Source organism: Vicia villosa, linkage group LG4 (genome assembly GCF_029867415.1).
Source record: "Vicia villosa cultivar HV-30 ecotype Madison, WI linkage group LG4, Vvil1.0, whole genome shotgun sequence".
NCBI lineage: Eukaryota > Viridiplantae > Streptophyta > Magnoliopsida > Fabales > Fabaceae > Vicia > Vicia villosa.
In genome coordinates, this window is record NC_081183.1 from 1,330,724 (window position 1) to 1,349,878 (window position 19,155).

Genomic DNA, 19,155 nt, shown 5'->3' on the forward strand with positions numbered 1-19,155 from the left:
GTGGGAAAATAAGAGGTCTACTTGTGTTGGAAGAGGTGAGAAAGAGAGGAGATAACGAAAAGCCTTGTAGGGTAATTGTGGCACACTATTTTACTGTTTGTAGCTCAAGTATTTTTAGTATCAATAATAGAAACGTTGGTCTTTGTGTGATTGTAAATATTGAACCATGTGAGAAAGTTGGTTTGAAGGTTACAGTGGAAGGCCCTAGTCATCACCCTACTGGAGCATTACATAACATGTTTGAAGAAGTAATGAAAGATGAGATTTGGAAGCCAACTATGTTATGTTCTAACTTGTCAAACATTGAAAGGCAGCTGTTCCGGCGGCAACCGGAGAGAGAAGATGATGATGTCGGTTTTCCGCCACCACGAGGTCATGGTGGTAAGTCCAAGAGAGCAGTTGTTATAGACAGTGGTGGTTCGGTTACTGGCAACGGCAATTGTAATGTTGTGATCGGTGATATGAATATTTATAAATAACTAGACTTGTTATGATGCTTCACCATCTTGTATATATACCACATAGGTGTATTGTATTAAGGGTTAAATTTTTATTTGGTATCTTCATTTTTCATTTGCTAACATTATAACATTATAGGAGTAATGTTTCATTGCATGAGAAAGGCTATGGTCTTGGGATCAAAATTTATTAGTACAATTTTTCAATGTTTTATATCTAAAATTTAAAAAAATGTATATATTTTACTTTTGCAATGTTAGCGAATTTTAATTTATCTCCCTTATAATAAATTTTTTTTCTTTCAAAATTTTAAAAAATAAAATAAAAGAAATTCCACGTTGAATTTAAAAATTAAAAAAAAATGCACCTGGATATGCCACGTAAGCAAAAATGAAGATTCCATGCCATTTGGTTAACTGAGGGGCTAAAGACATAAAATCTTAACATTATAATGGGAGAATCCATTTTTTTTTACAGGAGGGTAAACAGAATCTCGATAACATTACAAGGGTCATTGTATATTTAACTCTTGTATTAATGTAAGAGAAACATATGTCACATTCTCCATATATAAGCTCAAGTTAGTTATGAGCTTCGTCCTTGCTAATATGCTATCAAACGCAAAAAAATTTCTCATTTTCTCTTCGATTCAGATTTCCTTTCATAGATTCTTGCATATTCTACACATTCTTCTCTTTTGTATTTGATTATGCACTTTATTTCAATTCTTCATCATGTCATCATTGTTAGAATAATAATGCAAGTGTAAGTAAGTGGAGAAATAGACTTACATTGGATAAGAATGTCGTGAGTTGAAGACTTATTAGTGGGAGAATCCACTCACCTATCACCTTAAGGTTTTAGGTGGACAAGTGGTGTGTCTCCCACAAAGATGTCTAGTCCAACACTATGTATCAATGTTTCCTAAGTGAAAAACACCCCTAACAAATAGTATCATGAGCCTTTGGTTCGAGAAAGGAACTAGCTCACTTATATCAAAATGCCCAGGAAGTGGTGCCCCATTGCAAGGTGTCAATGGTGATATAAGTGTGAGGGGGAGCATTGTAGACTCACACTTGAGGGGGAGTGTTAGAATAATAATGTAAGTGTGAGTAAGTGGGAAAATAGTCCCACATTGGATAGGAATATGGTGACTTGAGCATCTATATATATATATATATATATATATATATATATATGTGTGTGTGTGTGTGTGTGTGTGTGTGTGTGTGTGTGTGTGTGTGTGTGTGTGTGTGTGTGTGTGTGTGTGTGTGTGTGTGTGTGTGTGTGTGTGTGTGTGTGTGTGTGTGTGTGTGTGTGTGTGTGTGTGTGTGTGTGTGTGTGTGTGTGTGGGAGAACCCACTCACCTATCACCTTAATGTTTTGGGTGAATAAGTGGCGTGTATCTCACAAAGGTGCCTAGTCCTACACTATGCATCTATGTCTCTCACAAAGGTGCCTAGTCCTACAATATGTATCAATGCTCCCTAGTGAAAAACTCCTCCAACAAATGGTATCAGAGCCTATCGATCGGACCATGGGCCACCCACATTAATATAAAAAAAGAATGATGGACGTGAGAGAGTGTATTAGGAAGATCCTAAAGCCCCACATTTGTTTTAAATAGAACATTGAAAAAGTTTATATAGAGTGACACTCCTCACCTTACAAACTATTTTTGTAAGGATGAGTTAGGTCAAACTTTAATAATCACCACTACTACAAATAATACATTTTATGATAAAACTTTCACCTCAGCCAACAAAACATTCGATGTAAAGTTCTTGGGCACGTCACTTTTTTTTTATAAATACAATATATTCCTTCACTAATGGATAACTATCGGCAAGAAAAGTAGTTAAGGGATCACATTTCGAATCTCAACTCGATGTTTTTACTTTTTGTTTTTTTCAATTGGTGCATTTCAAATTTTTTATTACTAAATCAATAAAAAAACTATTCCCTCGATTGCAAGAAACAACTGATAGAAAATGTGGCTCATGGACCAAGCTTCAAATCCCACATTTCCCTTTTGACTTTTATTCTTTTTCAATGGGTGCTTTTTCTTTAATTTAAGATTAATCTATTCCCTCGGTTTAGAGTTTCAACCGAGAGAGATTATCAACTTTGTATTTCAAATGACACATTTCTCTTTTTATAAGTTTACTATTTCCTTGCGGTTGGGAGTTTCAACTCAGATGAAATCTCAGCTTGATATTCTAATGACATTTTTTTAATTTATCTTTTTATTTGATTGGATGGTTCAATCGAGAAAAAATTCATTGACAGTTTCCTGCCTTCTTTCATCCATACATCGATGACATTGTTGATGTTGAACCAAATGGAAATTATGGTTTCCGTTGTATTTCATCTGCATTAGGATGGGGGAAGAAGCATGTTATGATGTTCGAAGACAACTTCATACTCAAATCCAGCAACACGCAGATTTGTTTTCCAAGTTGTTCTATGACACTGTCTCTGATGTTAGTAATTTATTACTCGTAAAACACTTGGGTTTTCAAGGTAAGGAGAAATGGATGACGATTCCCGATATGGGTTACCCTGTTGATTTTAAATACAGTGTTGTATTTGTTTATCTTTCCATGTTAATGAACATAACATTTTTCCCGCTTCTCATAGCTCCACCCCCATACACGAGTCGACATACAATAGTTGTTGTTGATTTTGTCAACAGTAATCATTGGGTTCATATAAAGTTGAGACCCGATTGTCCACTGCCGCCCGTCACTGATTGTTGGAAAAATAATTGTTCTATTAATGCAAAAGCATGGGAATCAGCATATGCCGGTCGGTTTAGACACTGGGAAGCATTGGCAGGAAAGTCAGACATTCGGAAGAATGTTTCTATGGATGCAGAAACTGTTGTGATATTGTAATAATAGATATGTATGATATTTATATATTAAGACATTTGATATTTATTCTATTTATGTTAATCAAGTTTAAAAAAATAAATTTAACTCCCAGTTCCGGAAATTTGAAATTTCCGGTATTTTTCTTTTACCGGAAATTTAAAATTTCTGGTAGTTTTATACATTGAAATCATACCGGAAATTTGAAATATCCGGTAAATTTCTAGTACCGGCTATTTTAAATTTCCGGTATGAATATTAACTAGTGATTCATACCAAAAATTTGAAATATCCAGTAAATTTCCGGTACCGGATATTTTGATTTCCTGTATCAATATTAACTAGTGATTCATATCGGAAATTTTATATTTCCGGTATAGTTCATCATGCACAGTAAATTGGTAAATCCTATTAAATTTCCGGTATGAACCGGAAATTTCAAAATATCCGGTATTTTGCATGGGTAAAATGGTTAAAACACCACCCTTGAAATCATATTAACTTAATCATTCCATTCTTGAAATTGTTTTATGATGCTACTATAAAAATATATGGGTCATCTTATTTGACAAGCAATATGTATATGTTTGAGGTCCTAGGTATTGGAAAGAGCGGGTATGTGTGCGTCTGAAGATGAACATCTACGTTCAGCAGATCAAAAGATAAAGAAGAAGTATGATAAGTATTGGGGATCTCATGATAAGCTTAACATGATGTTGTTGATTGCTCTATTTTCGACCCTAGACGTAAGGTTAGATTGGTTGATTGGATGATTGGATGGTACGATGGTATTATAATAAGGTTGATGCTGATGCCTTGAAAGTAACCTTAGAGTCTTGCTTGAAATCTACTTATGAGGAATATTGTGTTGGATTTATGTGTCCTCAAGGTAATTCAGATGAGTCGCAAGTTTTTGGTAGTGATAGTCATCCTTATGGAACTGCTGAGTTCTATCTTTCAGAAGGGTGTGACATTGTAGATAATGAATTAATTACTGATCTTGGAGAGAAGTTAGAGCATAACATGGAGATAAATATTCCAGAGTGGTGGAAAGTAAACTCCGACCGTTATCCCATCCTTGCAAAAATTGCAAGAGATGTGCTAGCTATACCTATAAGCATAGTGGCGTCTAAATTTGCATTCAGTACAAGAGAAAGGGTCTTTGATCCACATCGCAGCTCATTAACACCTACAACAGTCAAAGCACTGATATGCACCCAGGATTGGCTCAAAGGAACATCTTCATCCTTGATTACAAATGAAGATTTTGATATTCTCGAGAGATTTGAGCAAGGTATAATAACTAAGTATATTCGCTAATGTATTATTATTTATTATACTTGAGACATAATGAAATGTATTTATATGTTTTGTAGAATTACTTTATACAGAAAATGGTGCTAGCTGTTCAACATCTTCAATCTTTGTTGCACTCGAAAAGAACTTACTGGGAGTCAAATTTATTGTTTAAAAAGCATAATTATGAAGATTATAAGAGTCAAATTTAAACCAATTTTTTTTTAAATAATTATTTTTAACATAAACTAGTTTTAGAACTAGTTAAAATAAAAAGGAAATTGAATGATTAAATCAAATATGATTAAATAAATTCCATCATGTTCTATTTTACTCCATCAATTGTTTATAAATCGAAACAACAAAATATTATGTATATCACTTCATTGCATTCTATTCCATCATATTCCACTCATCCAAACAAAGAGACAACAACATTGAACATTCATTGATCATAGTAAAATTGAATTATTTTAATAATAAAGAACTTATTTAACTCTTGATAATCTATAGATTGCTTTTTTCACCAAAACAGTTAGATATCACCTAGCTTCTATACACAATAATTTAGATATTCATTTTTAGATTCTTTATTAAAAAAATAGAAGTTATTTTATGTTTGTTTATTAAAATGAAAATCAGTTTCCTTTCAATAAAAATAATTATCAAAATCTATAAAAAAAAAGTCGCATTTAATTTTTAAATTTTTTTTCAAATTCTCATTTTATTGAAAATGTATAACTAATGATTAAAAACTTTAAAATTTTATTATTTTATTTAAAAAATAATTTTAAATAAACTGATACAGAAATTTGGGTGATTCATTCAATTCAATTCTTCTTCTTCTTCTTCACAATTTCGGCGGAAAAATTCGATGAAGCTGAAAGAGCTAGAAGGTCACCTTGGTTCTCTTGATCAATTTTCTAACCCTAAGGTTTCTCTTTCATTACTCTTTTTACTTTCAATTTCGTAATAATCAATTATTGTGAAGAATCAATTAAACTAATAATCGATTATTGTGAATAATCACTTCATTGTTTATTGCAGATTGAGCTTGAACAATACCCAACAGGACCTCACATCGCTTCTCGTATGCTTTTTCTTGTAAATTTCTTAAACCCTGTTTTTTTCCATTTATGCCCCCTTTGTGCTTTACTCTTCAAATATGCTAAAGTTTCATTCTTTTGCCTTATTCCATCTTCACTCTGTAATGCTTGTTAATGGGTGTTTTGTTTTTTTAATAATATGTGATTATTGTTTGTTAAATTTTAGTTTGTTGTTGGAGTTGAAACCAGTTGTTAATTTGGTTTTTTTTATAACACCTGATTGGTTTATTATAATTCCACATTGTGAAAATCCTGTTTTTATTGTGAATCTTGGAATCAGGCAGAGAATTCTTATGATGATGTGAGCAACAAAGTAGTGGCTGACTTTGGATGTGGTTGTGGTACTTTAGGCATTGCAGCTGCCCTTTTGAGCGCAGAGTAAGTTGCAGCCGCATTTCGGGATATTTCATCAGTTTGTCTTATTTTTATCTCAGTCTTGTATTTTATGCGAGATTATAGTGAAGTTGAATATTGGTAATGCTAAAATTTTGATTTGTGTTAGCATTGATCAGACATGTTCTCAGCATTGACATTGATCCAGAATCTCTTGAAATAGCATCTCTTAATGCTGAGGAACTCGAGGTATTGTCCTTTTGCTGATTACATTGGTTAATGAATGCTTAGGTTTCATAATAACCAGTTCTCTTGTTGAAGGAAAAGAATAATAAGGCTCGATATTTTTTCATTGTTGTACATATGTTGAGTGAGAAAGATTCAGGTCAATGTTTTGAATCTTATTGGAACAATAGGAGATGAAATATGATCATCAAATAAATGTATTTTATTTATATATTTTATCCGACCGATTATGTTAAAGTTGGCCTCTACTAACGGATACTGATACTCACTATCGCTTTGTTATTCAACTAAAACTGCAGCTGGACTTGGATTTTATTCAATCTAATATCATGGACTTGAAATGGAGAGGTATTTTCAACATTGTCTTTGTCCTTCAATAGCTTTCAACATTTTCAACAATATCTAGTATGAAACTGTCTTCATATAAACTATAAGTTGTTTTCTGAATCTATTTTAGAGAGCTTATAGATATGTCATAAGCCACATTTGCATAAGTTCTCCTAAATAGTTTCACTAGTTCTTATGCCAGCAGGTAAGCTCTCTCAGCAGTCTCACAAGTGCTTATGCCAGTAGATAAGCTCAAATAAGTTAATCCAAATAGGCGTTAGGTGTATATTATTTACTATTATTCAATGTGTTAGTGACTTGTTTTGGTAGCTGTCAAACAATATAATCTTGTGATAGTCATCAGTTAAGAAGAAAGCAATAGTAACATTGGTGCTTTTGCAAGGTCCAATTGTCGATACAGTTGTAATGAATCCTCCATTTGGAACTCGGAAAAAGGGTGCAGATTTAGAGTTTCTGTCTGCTGCTCTGAAGGTAAAGCAATATCATAGATGCTGGTTATAATTATTAACATATGACTGAAAAAAATATAATAATATACCTTTGTTCCATATTTTGTTCCATTAGGTTGCTTCTCAAGCTGTTTATTCTTTACATAAAACTTCAACAAGAGATGTAAGTCACTTGCAACTCAAATTTTTAGTTTTTCAATTGAGCAATTTAGTTCTGCAAAATTTACCAGATTGCTATTGACAAGTGTCGGTGTTGGTTTCGGACACGAACAATGACTCGAACACACCTTTTTTCAGAGGTGTCGGTACTACAGAGGTTAATACCATTGGTTAACTTTATATGATTGCAGCATGTGAAACGGGCAGCCTTAAGGGATTTCAATGCTAGGAGTGCTGAAGTTCTATGTGAGGTGAGTGCAGTTAAAGTATTATGAACAGATTAATTTTCTTATTCTAGTTATTTATGGTGTAACCATGGTGCAATTCTGAACCATTCTCATTTTGTTGAAGAAGTAATCTTTTTTGTATGCTATGGCAGCTTCGGTATGATGTGCCGAAATTGTACAAATTTCACAAGAAGAAAGAGGTAGATATTGCTGTTGATCTCTGGCGTTTTGTACCTGCAAGTCATCAGAGCTGAGGCATCTAGTGCAAGACACAGATTGCAATATAGATGATAACATTGAAAATTAGAGATGAAATTTTGTTATGTACCTATATAAGAAAGATATTATGTGTTTTTCTTCTCTCTGTTACAATCTCTTGATAGACTTGGGTGATTTCTCTTCAATAACTTGTTAGTATGATATGATAGTAGTCAGAGTATGAACTTTGGACTTGGTAACATGTCGATATCAGTAGTAATTTAAAAAAATTGAATAAATCAAACATAATCATGTGTTTGTTTTAGACACGTCGAACACGGGATACATTTCTCAAACATACAGTGAAGTTGGTCTAATTCAAGGATGTATATATGACTATGAATCATAGTGATGTTTTCGTAATCCAACTCAAGAAGCATTCAAGTGTTGCTTCATTATTCCTTCTCTCCATTTTTAGACTATATATATTTTTACCAATGAAAATATGATATGAGATAATCCATTTTCAACTTATAATATGCATAAATTATCCTTATAACAATTCTCAAACAGATCAATGATTATTATAATTTACATGAAAAGTAACAATTGTCAAGAATTAATGAAACTAGCAATTCAAACCTTAATGAAATTTTGTAATTTAGAAATGCATCAACTAATAATTTCAACACAAACCACAGAATTACACAAAACTCAGTCCTCATGTATCCTCAATACAGATACAGATCAGTAAAACGTGTCCGCGCCTAATGAACATTCGGTTACTACGAAGAATCATCTTTCGGTATTCAAAATTGATCTCTTAAGCTATGCTGCAACTGTTGTTTCTTTTTCAACTCTCTCTCCAAGAGTGAACCGAACAAAACGCCGCACTTTAATGTTCTCTCCAATGGCAGCTATACTTTGCTTCACCAAATCTTTCACCAACACACTGTCATCCTTAATGAAAGGCTGCTCTAGAAGAGCAAGCTCTCCTAACCTCTTTGAGATTCTTCCTTCAACAATTTTCTCTCTTATGTTCTCGGGTTTTGAAGCAAGGTCTTCTCGTTGCATCTCGAGTTCTTTTTCCTTCTTCACAGTGGCTTCTGGGATATCTTCAATAGATACAAACTGAACCTGTGGACAAGCCACAACTTGCATTGCAAGATCATCGACCAGTTCCTTAAATTTCTCACTTCTGCCAACAAAGTCGGTTTCACAGTTCACTTCAATTAGAACTCCAATGCGTGAATCGTGAATGTATGTACCGATTCTTCCTTCAGCTGCTAGTCTTCCGGATTTCTTGTCAGCAGATGAGAGACCCTTCTTTCTGAGGTATGCTTGCGCCTTTTCAAGGTCCCCTTCGGTTTCAGCAAGAGCTTTCTTACAGTCCATCATCCCTGCACCGGTTTCTTCCCTCAATTGCTTAACCAATGAGGCCGAGATCGTTACTGTTGATTTCCTGCAATTCAATATTGAACAATTTTAGACTTGCAGCAAACACACCTTAGGTAAATTTTACTTATACCAAGAATAATTCATAGATAATAACTCATTAACAAGTAAAAACTTATAGATCTGCTTACTTTGGTTCAATCTCCTTGACTTCGGCAGCAGCAGGTTCCTCTTTCACCGGTGTAGTCACTGGTTTTGCTGCAGTTTGTGCGGCGACTTCCGCAGCAAAATCCTGGCTTCTCTTTTCCAAACCTTCACCGAGGTTGAACCGCACAAACCTTGTAACTTTAATATTTTCTCCAATAGTTGCAATTGTCTGCTTGACCCAATCCTTTATGGGAACTTTATCATTCTTGATGTAAGGCTGCTCAAGCAAAGCCAAATCTTCGAGTCTTTTCCTTATCCGTCCTTCAACAATCCTCGATCTGATTTGCTCCGGTTTTGAAGCAAGATCTTCTTTCTGCATTTCTATCTCTTTTTCTTTGCTCACGATTTCCTCAGGAACATCTTCAGTAGCAATGTACTCTACTTGAGGACACGCAGCCACTTGCATGGCTATATCTTCAACAAGCTCCTTAAAAATTTCACCTCGGGAGACAAAATCTGTCTCGCAGTTTACTTCTACCAAAACACCGATCCTGCTGTCGTGGATGTAAGAACCTATTCTTCCTTCAGCAGTTGCTCTGGCTGCTTTCTTGTCTGCGCTTGCTAAGCCTTTCTTCCTAAGGAGCTCTTGTGCTTTAGTAATGTCGCCTTCACTCTCTGATAGAGCATTTTTGCAGTCCATCATTCCAGCTCCGGTTTCATCTCGGAGTTGCTTCACAAGTACCGGTGATATAGCAGCTGCAATCAAAAGGGGGTTGGAACAGACATTTTACGATTAGAAATCATATTTAACCATTCCTATGATGAAATGATTGACATTGGACACGACACCGACACTAACACGTCGATAACGGTGATAGTTTGAAAATATAAATAAATTGATTGTAATCACAAGTGTCGGTGCCTCACACGGACACGGAAGGCCTTCTTTAAGAGGTGTTGGTGCTTCAGAGGTGGTTAGTTTAGGTCAAATAGGTGGTTAATTACGTTCAATAGTTGGTTAATGAATATACCGTTAACAGGTGTTGAAACTCATTAACTATCAATGTAACTTCATTAACCACAAACTTAAAGCTTGGTTAACAATACTTTTTCAGGTGTTCTGCTACATGTAGAATTGAACACCTGAAAAAAAAAATCGTGGTTCATGAAATTACTTTAACAGTTTATGACTTTCGACACCTAGTATATCCATTAACCATTTCCTGAACATAATTAACCACTTATTTAAACCTTCCTTAACCACAAAGTTATAGCAAAAATTGTCTAAATTTGTCTGTTCAAATCACACTAATGAATTGAAATGTGAAGCAAATAAAATGAAATTGAAACCTTTACTCAAGCCTTCATCTGAAGCAGTAATGTCGGTTTGTTCATTAGAACTAGATAAGGTGCTGTTTGTCTCGGATGCAATTGCAACCTCTTCAACTTGTGCTGCCACAGGTGTTTGTTCTTCTTGCAATTCTTCAGTGGCAGGACTCTCAACTTGTGCTGCTACAAGAGGTTCTTCTTCTTGCACTTCTTCAGCGGCAGGACTTTCAACTTGTGCTGTTACAAGTGTTTGCTCTTCTTGCACTTCTTCAGTGGCAGGACTTTCAGGAGAGGGAATTTGAATGTTTTCTTCGGTTCCATCTGTCGGCAAAAGAGTCAGAGTTAAAAAAAAGTCTCATCATAGCAAAAGAAAAAAAAAATCCAGTGTTGTGCATTAGCGCGCTATAGTGCTTTAGCGTAGCGAAATTTGAACAAACCACTATTTTCTATTTTCGGTGATACGCGATTGACAACACTTATTCAATCAGGCAGTAGATTTTAAAATGGATCTAGTATAACCTTTACTCAAGCTTCCCTCAGGAGACAAATCACTCTCATTGTTCTCCGGAACAGCTTCAACATTGTCATCTACTGCACAAAATATGTCTGATTTTAGTTTTAAATTTTGGAAAAGAAATCCAATCGATATTTCCATATGTAAATACGAATGCGATAAACGAGCAATAAAAGCATGACGGAGAAAACACGAACCTTCTGTTTCTTCAGGTAATTCAGGTGCACTTGATGTAATGTCTGTTTCTGTCACAGGGACAGGCTCAACTGCATCACTATCTGTCTGCGTCGCAGCTACAACTTCTTTTTCATTATCAGTTTCTGATTGTTTTTCATCTTCCGCAACAACTTGATCAACTCCACTTTCGGTTACATTTTCATCAGTGGATTCAACTGGTGAATCGGTTTCCACATCACTTGTTGTGATATCTGTCTGAATAGCTTCCTCGATTATTGGATTTACAACAGATATATCCTCTTCAGAAGCCAAACTTGCAGAAGCTTCCTCCGTTTCCTTCTCGGTGTCACCATTTATAATACTTCCTTGACTGCTTTCATCATCCGCAACAGTTGTTGAGGAACCGACCAACGAACTACTTCCCACATCTTCCTCGGTTTTTGTTGTTGATGATTTAGCTTCACTTTGAACTTTCTCCCTCTCATCCAAAAATTTAGCAATATCCTTATTTTTACGAAAAGCCACTGCAAAAGGGTTTGATACAAGACCCGCATTCCCTATCTCTAAAAGTGGCTTGTCCCATTCTTCAACAGCTCCTTTCTTCTTCATTGTCAACGTCGCTCGTCCTTTTGTGATACGCAAAACTCGTACGCTAACTTCTTGACCAGCCTCCAACGAAGATTTTCCCATTATATTCGCGGATCCATCTTTACTCTCCTCACCTAACGGTAGAAATCCCTCCTCACCTTCCGGAAGTGATATAAAAGTACCACTCCTTGTCTTATTCTTCACCTTACCCTTCAATTCCTGACCAACGGAGAATTTCGTTTGTTTATTCACACTGTCTTTCCTTGGACCAGATCTCGAAGGGTCCCTAGTGTTCGGTGCGTCGTTACGTTTGCCAGTGTCAGCATTCTCACGCATAGAGAGAGATATACGCTTAGTTTCTGAGTTCACTTCAATCAGCTTTACCTTCACTTCTTGTCCAACAGAAACAACACTCGCAATATCCTTTACGTAGTTATCACTCAACATAGAAATATGAACGAGTCCGTCAGTGAAAGCTCCAATATCAACAAATGCACCGAACGGCTGGATAGATTTTACTTTCCCCGTAAAAGATGCACCTGGAATCAATTCCTCTATCTTTACAGGCGGCATGTCGCTTTTCCTCCCCGGTCTTGAACGTTTTACTTTTGCAGAACTAGTGTTCGCATCGGACTTAGGAGACGAATCTACGCTTTTGGCAACTTCAACCGAAGGAGATTCACTAGAAACTTCATCTGCAACAGGTGAACCTGTTACCTCCACGGGTACTTCCGTTTCTGTGGCTGATATGGAGGTTCTAGATTTTCTACGATAAGAGCATATCCGTTTGTTCTGCGGAAACACTCCATTGACGACAAATGAAGGAAAGAGAAATCTCCGAGTTGACGATCCTTGTTTTAAAGAACTCCTTGAAAAACTGAGTCTAGTTAAAGAGTTATTCTTCCTTGTCGAATACGCAACTCCCGGAATAATCGAAGCATTGCCAACGGAACACGATATTATGGGATTCATGTTGAACTGAATTATAAATCTAAGTTATTTTTCAGGATCAGTTCATAGCATGTCACCTTCAAAAACAAATGAAGAATATCAAAACGTGCAAACTCGGTGATAAATTTAATACATGAAAAATTCTATAAATACACAAATCACATTACATAATCAATTTCCTCGCAACAACTTCAACCATAATCACATCGTTTACGAATTGAGTATATACAAACTCCAACTACATTACAGAGAAATATCTACATAAATCTCAATATCTGGATTTCGTAATCGAAAAAAACTTCAAGTCATTAAATTTCAATATCTGGTTTTTGTAATCGAATTCTTGGACATGTTCAACTATCTTATCTCCTTTATATCATCAATGTCAGTTTCAAACCACTTTCAATTCAATCATCACTATATAACATAACATGATAACAGATTAACATATCTCACAACAAAATTCAAATTTTCACAAATTGAACAAAAAAAAAAACACACTTTCAAAACTCAAACTCAATTCATGAAAGTACCAAATTCATTTCATACAGATAATTGCCTAGTCCATGAAACCCTAAAAGTACTTTTTTTACACAATTAACTTAATGAAAGTAACTAACATTAAGCATTCATTTCAATTACAAGCACAGTGCAAAACAATAATACACTAAAAGTGATTCCAAAGTTCAATTAAGCAAATTCAATTTTCAACATAGTAAAGTGAAGTAAACACAATTAACTCTAGAATTGCCACAAAGAAACTGAAAACACTTCATGGTTTAAACATAATATATACCTCGGAAGCTTCAAAAGGGTAGAATGAAAAAGGAAAGAACAATGAAGATGAAGTTAGGTGTTTGAAGTTTAGAGTGTAAAAATGAAATCTTTTTGGTGAAAGGGGAAATGGGTAATGATGATAAAGAGGGAGGGAAATGAATGGAGAGGCTTTAAATCCTTATCTTCATTATTCACAGTTGAGATGAGACAACGTTGTTGTTTTTCTTTGCTTGTGTTTTTCTGATAAACCGAACGAAATGCCGAACCTTAGCTTCGGTTTTTAGCCTGGTTAAAGAGACATTTAGTTGGGCTTTAAAGTCCATATTATTAACTATGTACATATTTTTGGAGGAATCTACCAGGCACCCCCAACTTAGACCTAACATCCTCTATTTTTTTATAATGTGAAAAATACCCTCTCAATTTGTATAAATATGTGTTGTATGTTGTTGACTAAAATAACTGACAATGTCTCAATTTTGGTATCTCGCGTTTGTGTACTTCAACTGCGTGAGTCCTCTTATTGATTTAAGGCTCACAGAGGACACCCGTTTTGATGTTATGAAATCCAAAGCAGATAATCTCTTACGCTATCCAAACAACAAAAGGGTGGTTAAGATCGAATATTATTCACCATCAGTAGATAACGAAGGAAAGGTAAAGTTCAACAAATTTGAGTTGAAGACGGATGGATATTTAAGGGGTATGTGGAGCTCATTTCACCAATACGAAACACAAGGTCCAATCAAGGAGAATGTGATAGTTGTGAGATCTATTAATGATATTATCATGTTAAAGCATCTTGAATCATCTAGTAATATTTAAGTTGTGTTCATTTTATTCCATGTTAAGTTATGTTAAGTAAATTCGTTTGATTTATTTTAAATTTACAATAAAAAATAATGAGTTTTTCTTATCCATACATAGTCATAATAAACTCCAACCTAAATGTAACTTTCTATGAAAGAGGTACTCACAAACCCTTGTAAAGAAAAATGTGAGGCGGTGGTGGTGATGACTTAACCATATACTCTTAACAAAATGGCCTAATGTCTTAAATACATACAGGGCCAATGACCGAACTAATTCGAAAATAGTTTGGAATTCGATTCGACAATTAAATCGTTGCTAGGCTCATGAATCAAATGAGTCGAATATGAGCTAAAAACTAAGTTCGTTAACTAAATGAGCCGAACTTGAACTATACATAGTTCAACTCGTTAGGTTCATGAGTCAACTCGATTATATATGAGATGAATTATAGTGTCTTTAAGAGTAAGTTTAAATATTTGCTCCAAATCTTAACCCTATTTTTTTAATCTAACAATTTTAATTGATAATTTATATTCTCAAGAGAGCAAATTATTTCTATAAAAAATTATACAAATATAATGAACATCGTATAAATTTCAATCTTATAAAATTTATTTTATTTTTATATTTTAAAACATATTAGTTTAAAATATCAAATATATATATATATATATATATATATATATATATATATAAAATAGACTTTAAAAAATTACTTTTAAGTCTGGGAAATAAGCGAGTTGAACCTAAAAAGATAAACCTAACGAGTTGAACCGAGATGTTCGTGAACTTCTAACAAGTCGAGTTTGAACTGAAAAAAAAAGTTTGTGTGATGAGCTCGAACACGAACTCGGCCAATTTTTAACTAGTCGAGTTTGAGCTGAAAAATACTGACATCGTTATACCTAAACCATCTATCAATGGCCTTAGGCGGTACATTAGGGGCTGGTTTAGGAATGCCCTAAACAAATTGGCGCAAAAACCTCGTAGGTAAATATCTAGCGACAAAACTCTCCCATCGTTGATAACCCAAAAAAGGAAAGTATCATTAAACTCCTAATGCACTTTATGCTCTACATATGGTGTCCATATGACATCGTCAACAATCAAAGCATCAATCCTCTGATTATACTCAAAAAGATCACATGAATGATAATGCCCAGACCTCTATCTGGTGTCTCGTAGGGAGGCATAAATGGTATGACCACAATCACATCTGTCACAAATGGACAAGAAATGCTCGTATTTCCAACACTACACAGTAAACACAAATCACATATATGAAATGTCTTTGATAAATAAGAACGAAATAAATAAAAAATAATAAATATTCATACTTGAAATAGACTTCTACAACTGACAAGCATGGTGAGCGAATAGTCCACCAACGGCAACAAACCGACATCATCGACAATCATTCTAACCTCATATGGCATTTACACTTCAGTGAATTTCTTCAAATTCGACCCATGGGTGGGAACCTTCAAAGGAGTGCGGTCCTGTAACAAATAAAGCATAAATTATCAATTATATTCAATTAACTAGTAATAAATAAAAGCAACTTATAATAAAATATGTATACCTCTCTCTGCCATAATTTAAACGCCACATGATTGATATACCTAGTGAGCAAGGTAGGTCCATTGGACCCTCTGGAAAACCTTCCATATGTGTCAACCTAAATAAACGCCTTTGTATTAGCTTCAGTCGACGCCTCCATATTTGCTAGAGAAGGAACCTCTATATCAGCCTGAGGAGGGGCTTTTGTACCATCTTGTGATGCTGCCATAACATAATTAACAAAGGCATCATCTGTCTTAACATCCTAATCTCTTACCCGTCCGCTCTACCTCTCATACGCTAGAGAGTATGCGGTCTACGAGACATCTCAATTATCATGCGATGAGAATCGATATGGACTACTACACCCACCCTAGTGTGCAACTACTCTATGTCATCTTCGTTGCCTATTCAAGTGCTCTCTGCAGCTACTCTCTCTCTCTCTCTCTCTCTCTCTCTCTCTCTCTCTCTCTCTCTCTCTCTCTCTCTCTCTCTCTCTCTCTCTCTCTCTCTCTCAATCTAGGGATAATCTTGTCGTCTTTTCTACTTCTCGCCACTATAGGAAAAAAAACAAAAAAGAAATTGACCTAGGGAATTTTTTAAAATATCCGATCACACCCCTGTATATATTGACCATTATAAGAATTTAGTATGCTTATATTCATTTTTACCGATATTTTAGAAATATTTGGTATGCATATATGCATTTTTACCGATAATTTCAAAACTTCCAATTAAAATACATACTGTCACATCGAATATTTCTAAATTATTGGTAAAAATACAAGCAAAACTTGGGATTTTACCAGATATTTATAAATCATCGATATAAAACCATAATTTTGATAGTGCCAATTTAAAAAACTCAATAAAAAAATATGTTTCACACTATATATTTGGTATCCTATCAAAATATTTGACATTAATACATAAATTTAATGAAAAACAACACTTGTAAATATTTGGTATAAACTACAAAATCTTTGGTAGAAATCTAAATTTTTTTGAAAAAAATCCAAAAAACTAATATTATCAATATTAAAATTGATTTTTTTTTTAGCCATGAAAGTATTATGATCAAATTAGGGGACATGTGAGGGTGTTAGGTTCAAGTGAAGGGGTGTGAACTAGATTCCTCATATTTTTGGGTTATAAGTTGGGAAGGGGCTTTGAAAATTTATAAAACAACTACCTTTTTCTTTTATATATAAACTCAAGTTTTTCATGTGTTTTTCTTTTTCCACTTATCTAGTTCCTCATTAACCGTTTGAAAATTCAAAAATATCTTTCATATTCTCAAATATGCAACATGTTTTTTAAGTGTTTGAATTCTGGAATTTGAAGATCTCATATAACCCAAAAAAATCTCTCTTACTATTGCATTTTCTCATTTCATCTATAAATCTCTAAATATGACATCTTTGTATTGTCTCGGTTTGTCGCCAAATCTAATATCACTATACAATAATTTAACATGTTAATACACATATTCTTATTTATATTTAGGATTATAGAATTTGAGCACATATCATACTATATGTCTTCAAATTTTATAAACCAAACATGCAGAATAAATTCAGGTTTTTTTGGTGTGGTTTTAGTTTGGATCAGATCAAGAGCAGATTGGCTTGGCTGTTTTGGTTTTGATTGTGGTTTTATGTTTGTCTTGCTGGTTTCGGTTGGTTGTACTTGAGTTGTCTCTTTTAATAATTTGGTGTTTTTTTTATGTTTTCGGATTTGTTGGTGTATGTTATTTCTTGTTTCTCTCTTTTTATAATATCATTGGTGTTTTTTTATTAAACTTGTTAGGTTCATGAGTTAATTCGATTATATATGAGATGAATTATAGTGTCTTTAAGAGTGAGTTTAAATATTTGTTCAAAATCTTAACCTTATCCTTTTTTAATCTAATAATTTTTAATTGATAATCTATATTCTCAAGAAAGCAAATTATTTTTAAAAAAAATAATACAAATAGAACATCGTATAAATTTCAATCTTATAAAATTAATTTTATTTCTTTATTTTTTTTATTTTAAAACATATTAATTTAAAATGTCAAATATATATAAAAATAGACATAAAAAAATACTTTTAAGTCTAAGAAATAAGCGAGAACGTAACAAAATAAACCTAACGAGTTGAACATCTAACAAGTCGAGTTTGAACTGAAAAAAAGTTTGTGTGATGATCTCGAACTCGGCCAATTCTTAGCGAGTCAAATTTGAGCTGGAAAAAAATTCGTGATAAACTCGAACTCGAACTCGACCAATTTTTAATGAGTCGAACTGAACTATGACGAGTTCGACTTGACGCGACCCATTTCTAGCCCTAAATACATGTATTGACCATCGATTTAAGATGGAAAAAGAAAATAATTAACTATTAAATCAAGTTACTTTAAAGAACTTACCAAATTGTGTCAACACAAGTTGAAAATTTAAAAATAGAAGTTTTATATCAACACGTTATTTGTACATAAACACGTGCATATAAAATAATTAAGATATTATTTGTTTGAATAACTAAATTTGACGTCTATTTGTATTCATACTAGTTAGACAAGTTAAGACAGTGAAAGAAATCCTAAACAATTGATCCAATGAAGTAAGAAGTTTTATCATGAAACATACATTACTTTAGTCATTTTAAATCTTTAATAATAGGATCATTCAACAAGAGGTTAGCAAAACGTTGGAAAAAAAAAAGATGAAGTTATTTGTATAATTAAATTTAAGAAGACACGTTAGGTTCAAATGTACATTTTTAACTACTAATGAATCTATCTCTTATTTTAGTATTCAAGGCTATCTTTGCAAAACTAGTGTTGTTTTGGATTAGTTTTAAGTATGTATACAAGAAAACTTACATAGTGACATTGACATGAACTTTAAAATTTAATTAACAAATTTTGCATTTGGGTTCTATACCTTTGTTGACTTGAAAAATGTAATTTATCAACTAAATGGACTTAAGATTAATCTACTATTCGGGACATATCACAAAGAATTTTAAATTAATAGATTCATCGTTCAAATCTTTGGCCATTGATGATTTTAGGATGATTCATGTTTTGATTAGAAAAGCATATTAATATGCATGAGGGTAGCTTCTGGTTCTGGTTCGAACACTATTACGTTGAAGGATAGCTTCTGGTTCGATAGAAAATATCCATGAGGTTGAAGACTGTTTGCATGATGCTGTCGAAGA

General features: G+C 33.8%; 3 protein-coding genes across 6 annotated transcripts; 2 read left to right on the forward strand and 1 right to left on the reverse strand.

The window, feature by feature from the left end:
• The first annotated feature begins 2,840 nt into the window (after window positions 1-2,840).
• On the forward strand, window positions 2,841-3,356 carry LOC131594663 (uncharacterized). The gene has a single exon (XM_058866848.1). It carries the CDS (start codon window positions 2,841-2,843, stop codon window positions 3,354-3,356), a length of 516 nt encoding a protein of 171 aa, XP_058722831.1.
• A 2,061-nt stretch (window positions 3,357-5,417) lies between these two features.
• Window positions 5,418-8,003, forward strand: LOC131594296 (uncharacterized). 2 transcript variants are annotated; one of them, XM_058866385.1, is made up of 9 exons: window positions 5,422-5,562; window positions 5,676-5,732; window positions 6,015-6,112; window positions 6,247-6,316; window positions 6,613-6,661; window positions 7,044-7,132; window positions 7,226-7,273; window positions 7,461-7,520; window positions 7,649-8,003. In XM_058866385.1, the coding sequence occupies exons 1-9, from the start codon at window positions 5,503-5,505 to the stop codon at window positions 7,748-7,750; spliced, it is 633 nt and encodes a 210-aa protein (XP_058722368.1). In that variant the 5' UTR covers window positions 5,422-5,502; the 3' UTR covers window positions 7,751-8,003. The 2 variants fall into 2 exon arrangements, with proteins under 2 accessions (XP_058722369.1, XP_058722368.1); XM_058866386.1 differs by lacking the exon at window positions 7,649-8,003 and having other exon boundaries at window positions 5,418-5,562; window positions 7,408-7,510.
• A 326-nt stretch (window positions 8,004-8,329) lies between these two features.
• LOC131594294 (polyprotein of EF-Ts, chloroplastic-like) lies at window positions 8,330-13,815 on the reverse strand. 3 transcript variants are annotated; one of them, XM_058866384.1, is made up of 7 exons: window positions 13,592-13,815; window positions 11,277-12,872; window positions 11,085-11,156; window positions 10,658-10,886; window positions 10,587-10,618; window positions 9,281-9,992; window positions 8,330-9,156 (listed from the first exon to the last, which is right to left on the reverse strand). In XM_058866384.1, the coding sequence occupies exons 2-7, from the start codon at window positions 12,814-12,816 to the stop codon at window positions 8,523-8,525; spliced, it is 3,219 nt and encodes a 1,072-aa protein (XP_058722367.1). In that variant the 5' UTR covers window positions 12,817-12,872; window positions 13,592-13,815; the 3' UTR covers window positions 8,330-8,522. The 3 variants fall into 3 exon arrangements, with proteins under 3 accessions (XP_058722367.1, XP_058722366.1, XP_058722365.1); XM_058866383.1 differs by having other exon boundaries at window positions 10,587-10,886; window positions 11,085-11,153; XM_058866382.1 differs by having other exon boundaries at window positions 10,587-10,886.
• Between the last annotated feature and the right edge of the window lie 5,340 nt (window positions 13,816-19,155).

Excerpts from the sequence above, each read along its gene's own strand:
- LOC131594663 (XM_058866848.1), top strand. The coding sequence starts at position 2,841 with ATGGGGGAAGAAGCATGTTATGATGTTCGAAGACAACTTCATACTCAA.
- LOC131594296 (XM_058866385.1), top strand. The coding sequence starts at position 5,503 with ATGAAGCTGAAAGAGCTAGAAGGTCACCTTGGTTCTCTTGATCAATTT. Across the intron at positions 5,733-6,014 it reads CTTCTCGTATGCTTTTTCTT|GCAGAGAATTCTTATGATGA; the intron begins GTAAATTTCTTA and ends TCTTGGAATCAG. Across the intron at positions 6,113-6,246 it reads GCTGCCCTTTTGAGCGCAGA|ACATGTTCTCAGCATTGACA; the intron begins GTAAGTTGCAGC and ends AGCATTGATCAG.
- LOC131594294 (XM_058866382.1), bottom strand. The coding sequence starts at position 12,816 with ATGAATCCCATAATATCGTGTTCCGTTGGCAATGCTTCGATTATTCCG. Across the intron at positions 10,887-11,084 it reads TGAGGGAAGCTTGAGTAAAG|ATGGAACCGAAGAAAACATT; the intron begins GTTATACTAGAT and ends TTTTGCCGACAG. Across the intron at positions 9,157-9,280 it reads GTCAAGGAGATTGAACCAAA|GAAATCAACAGTAACGATCT; the intron begins GTAAGCAGATCT and ends ATTGAATTGCAG.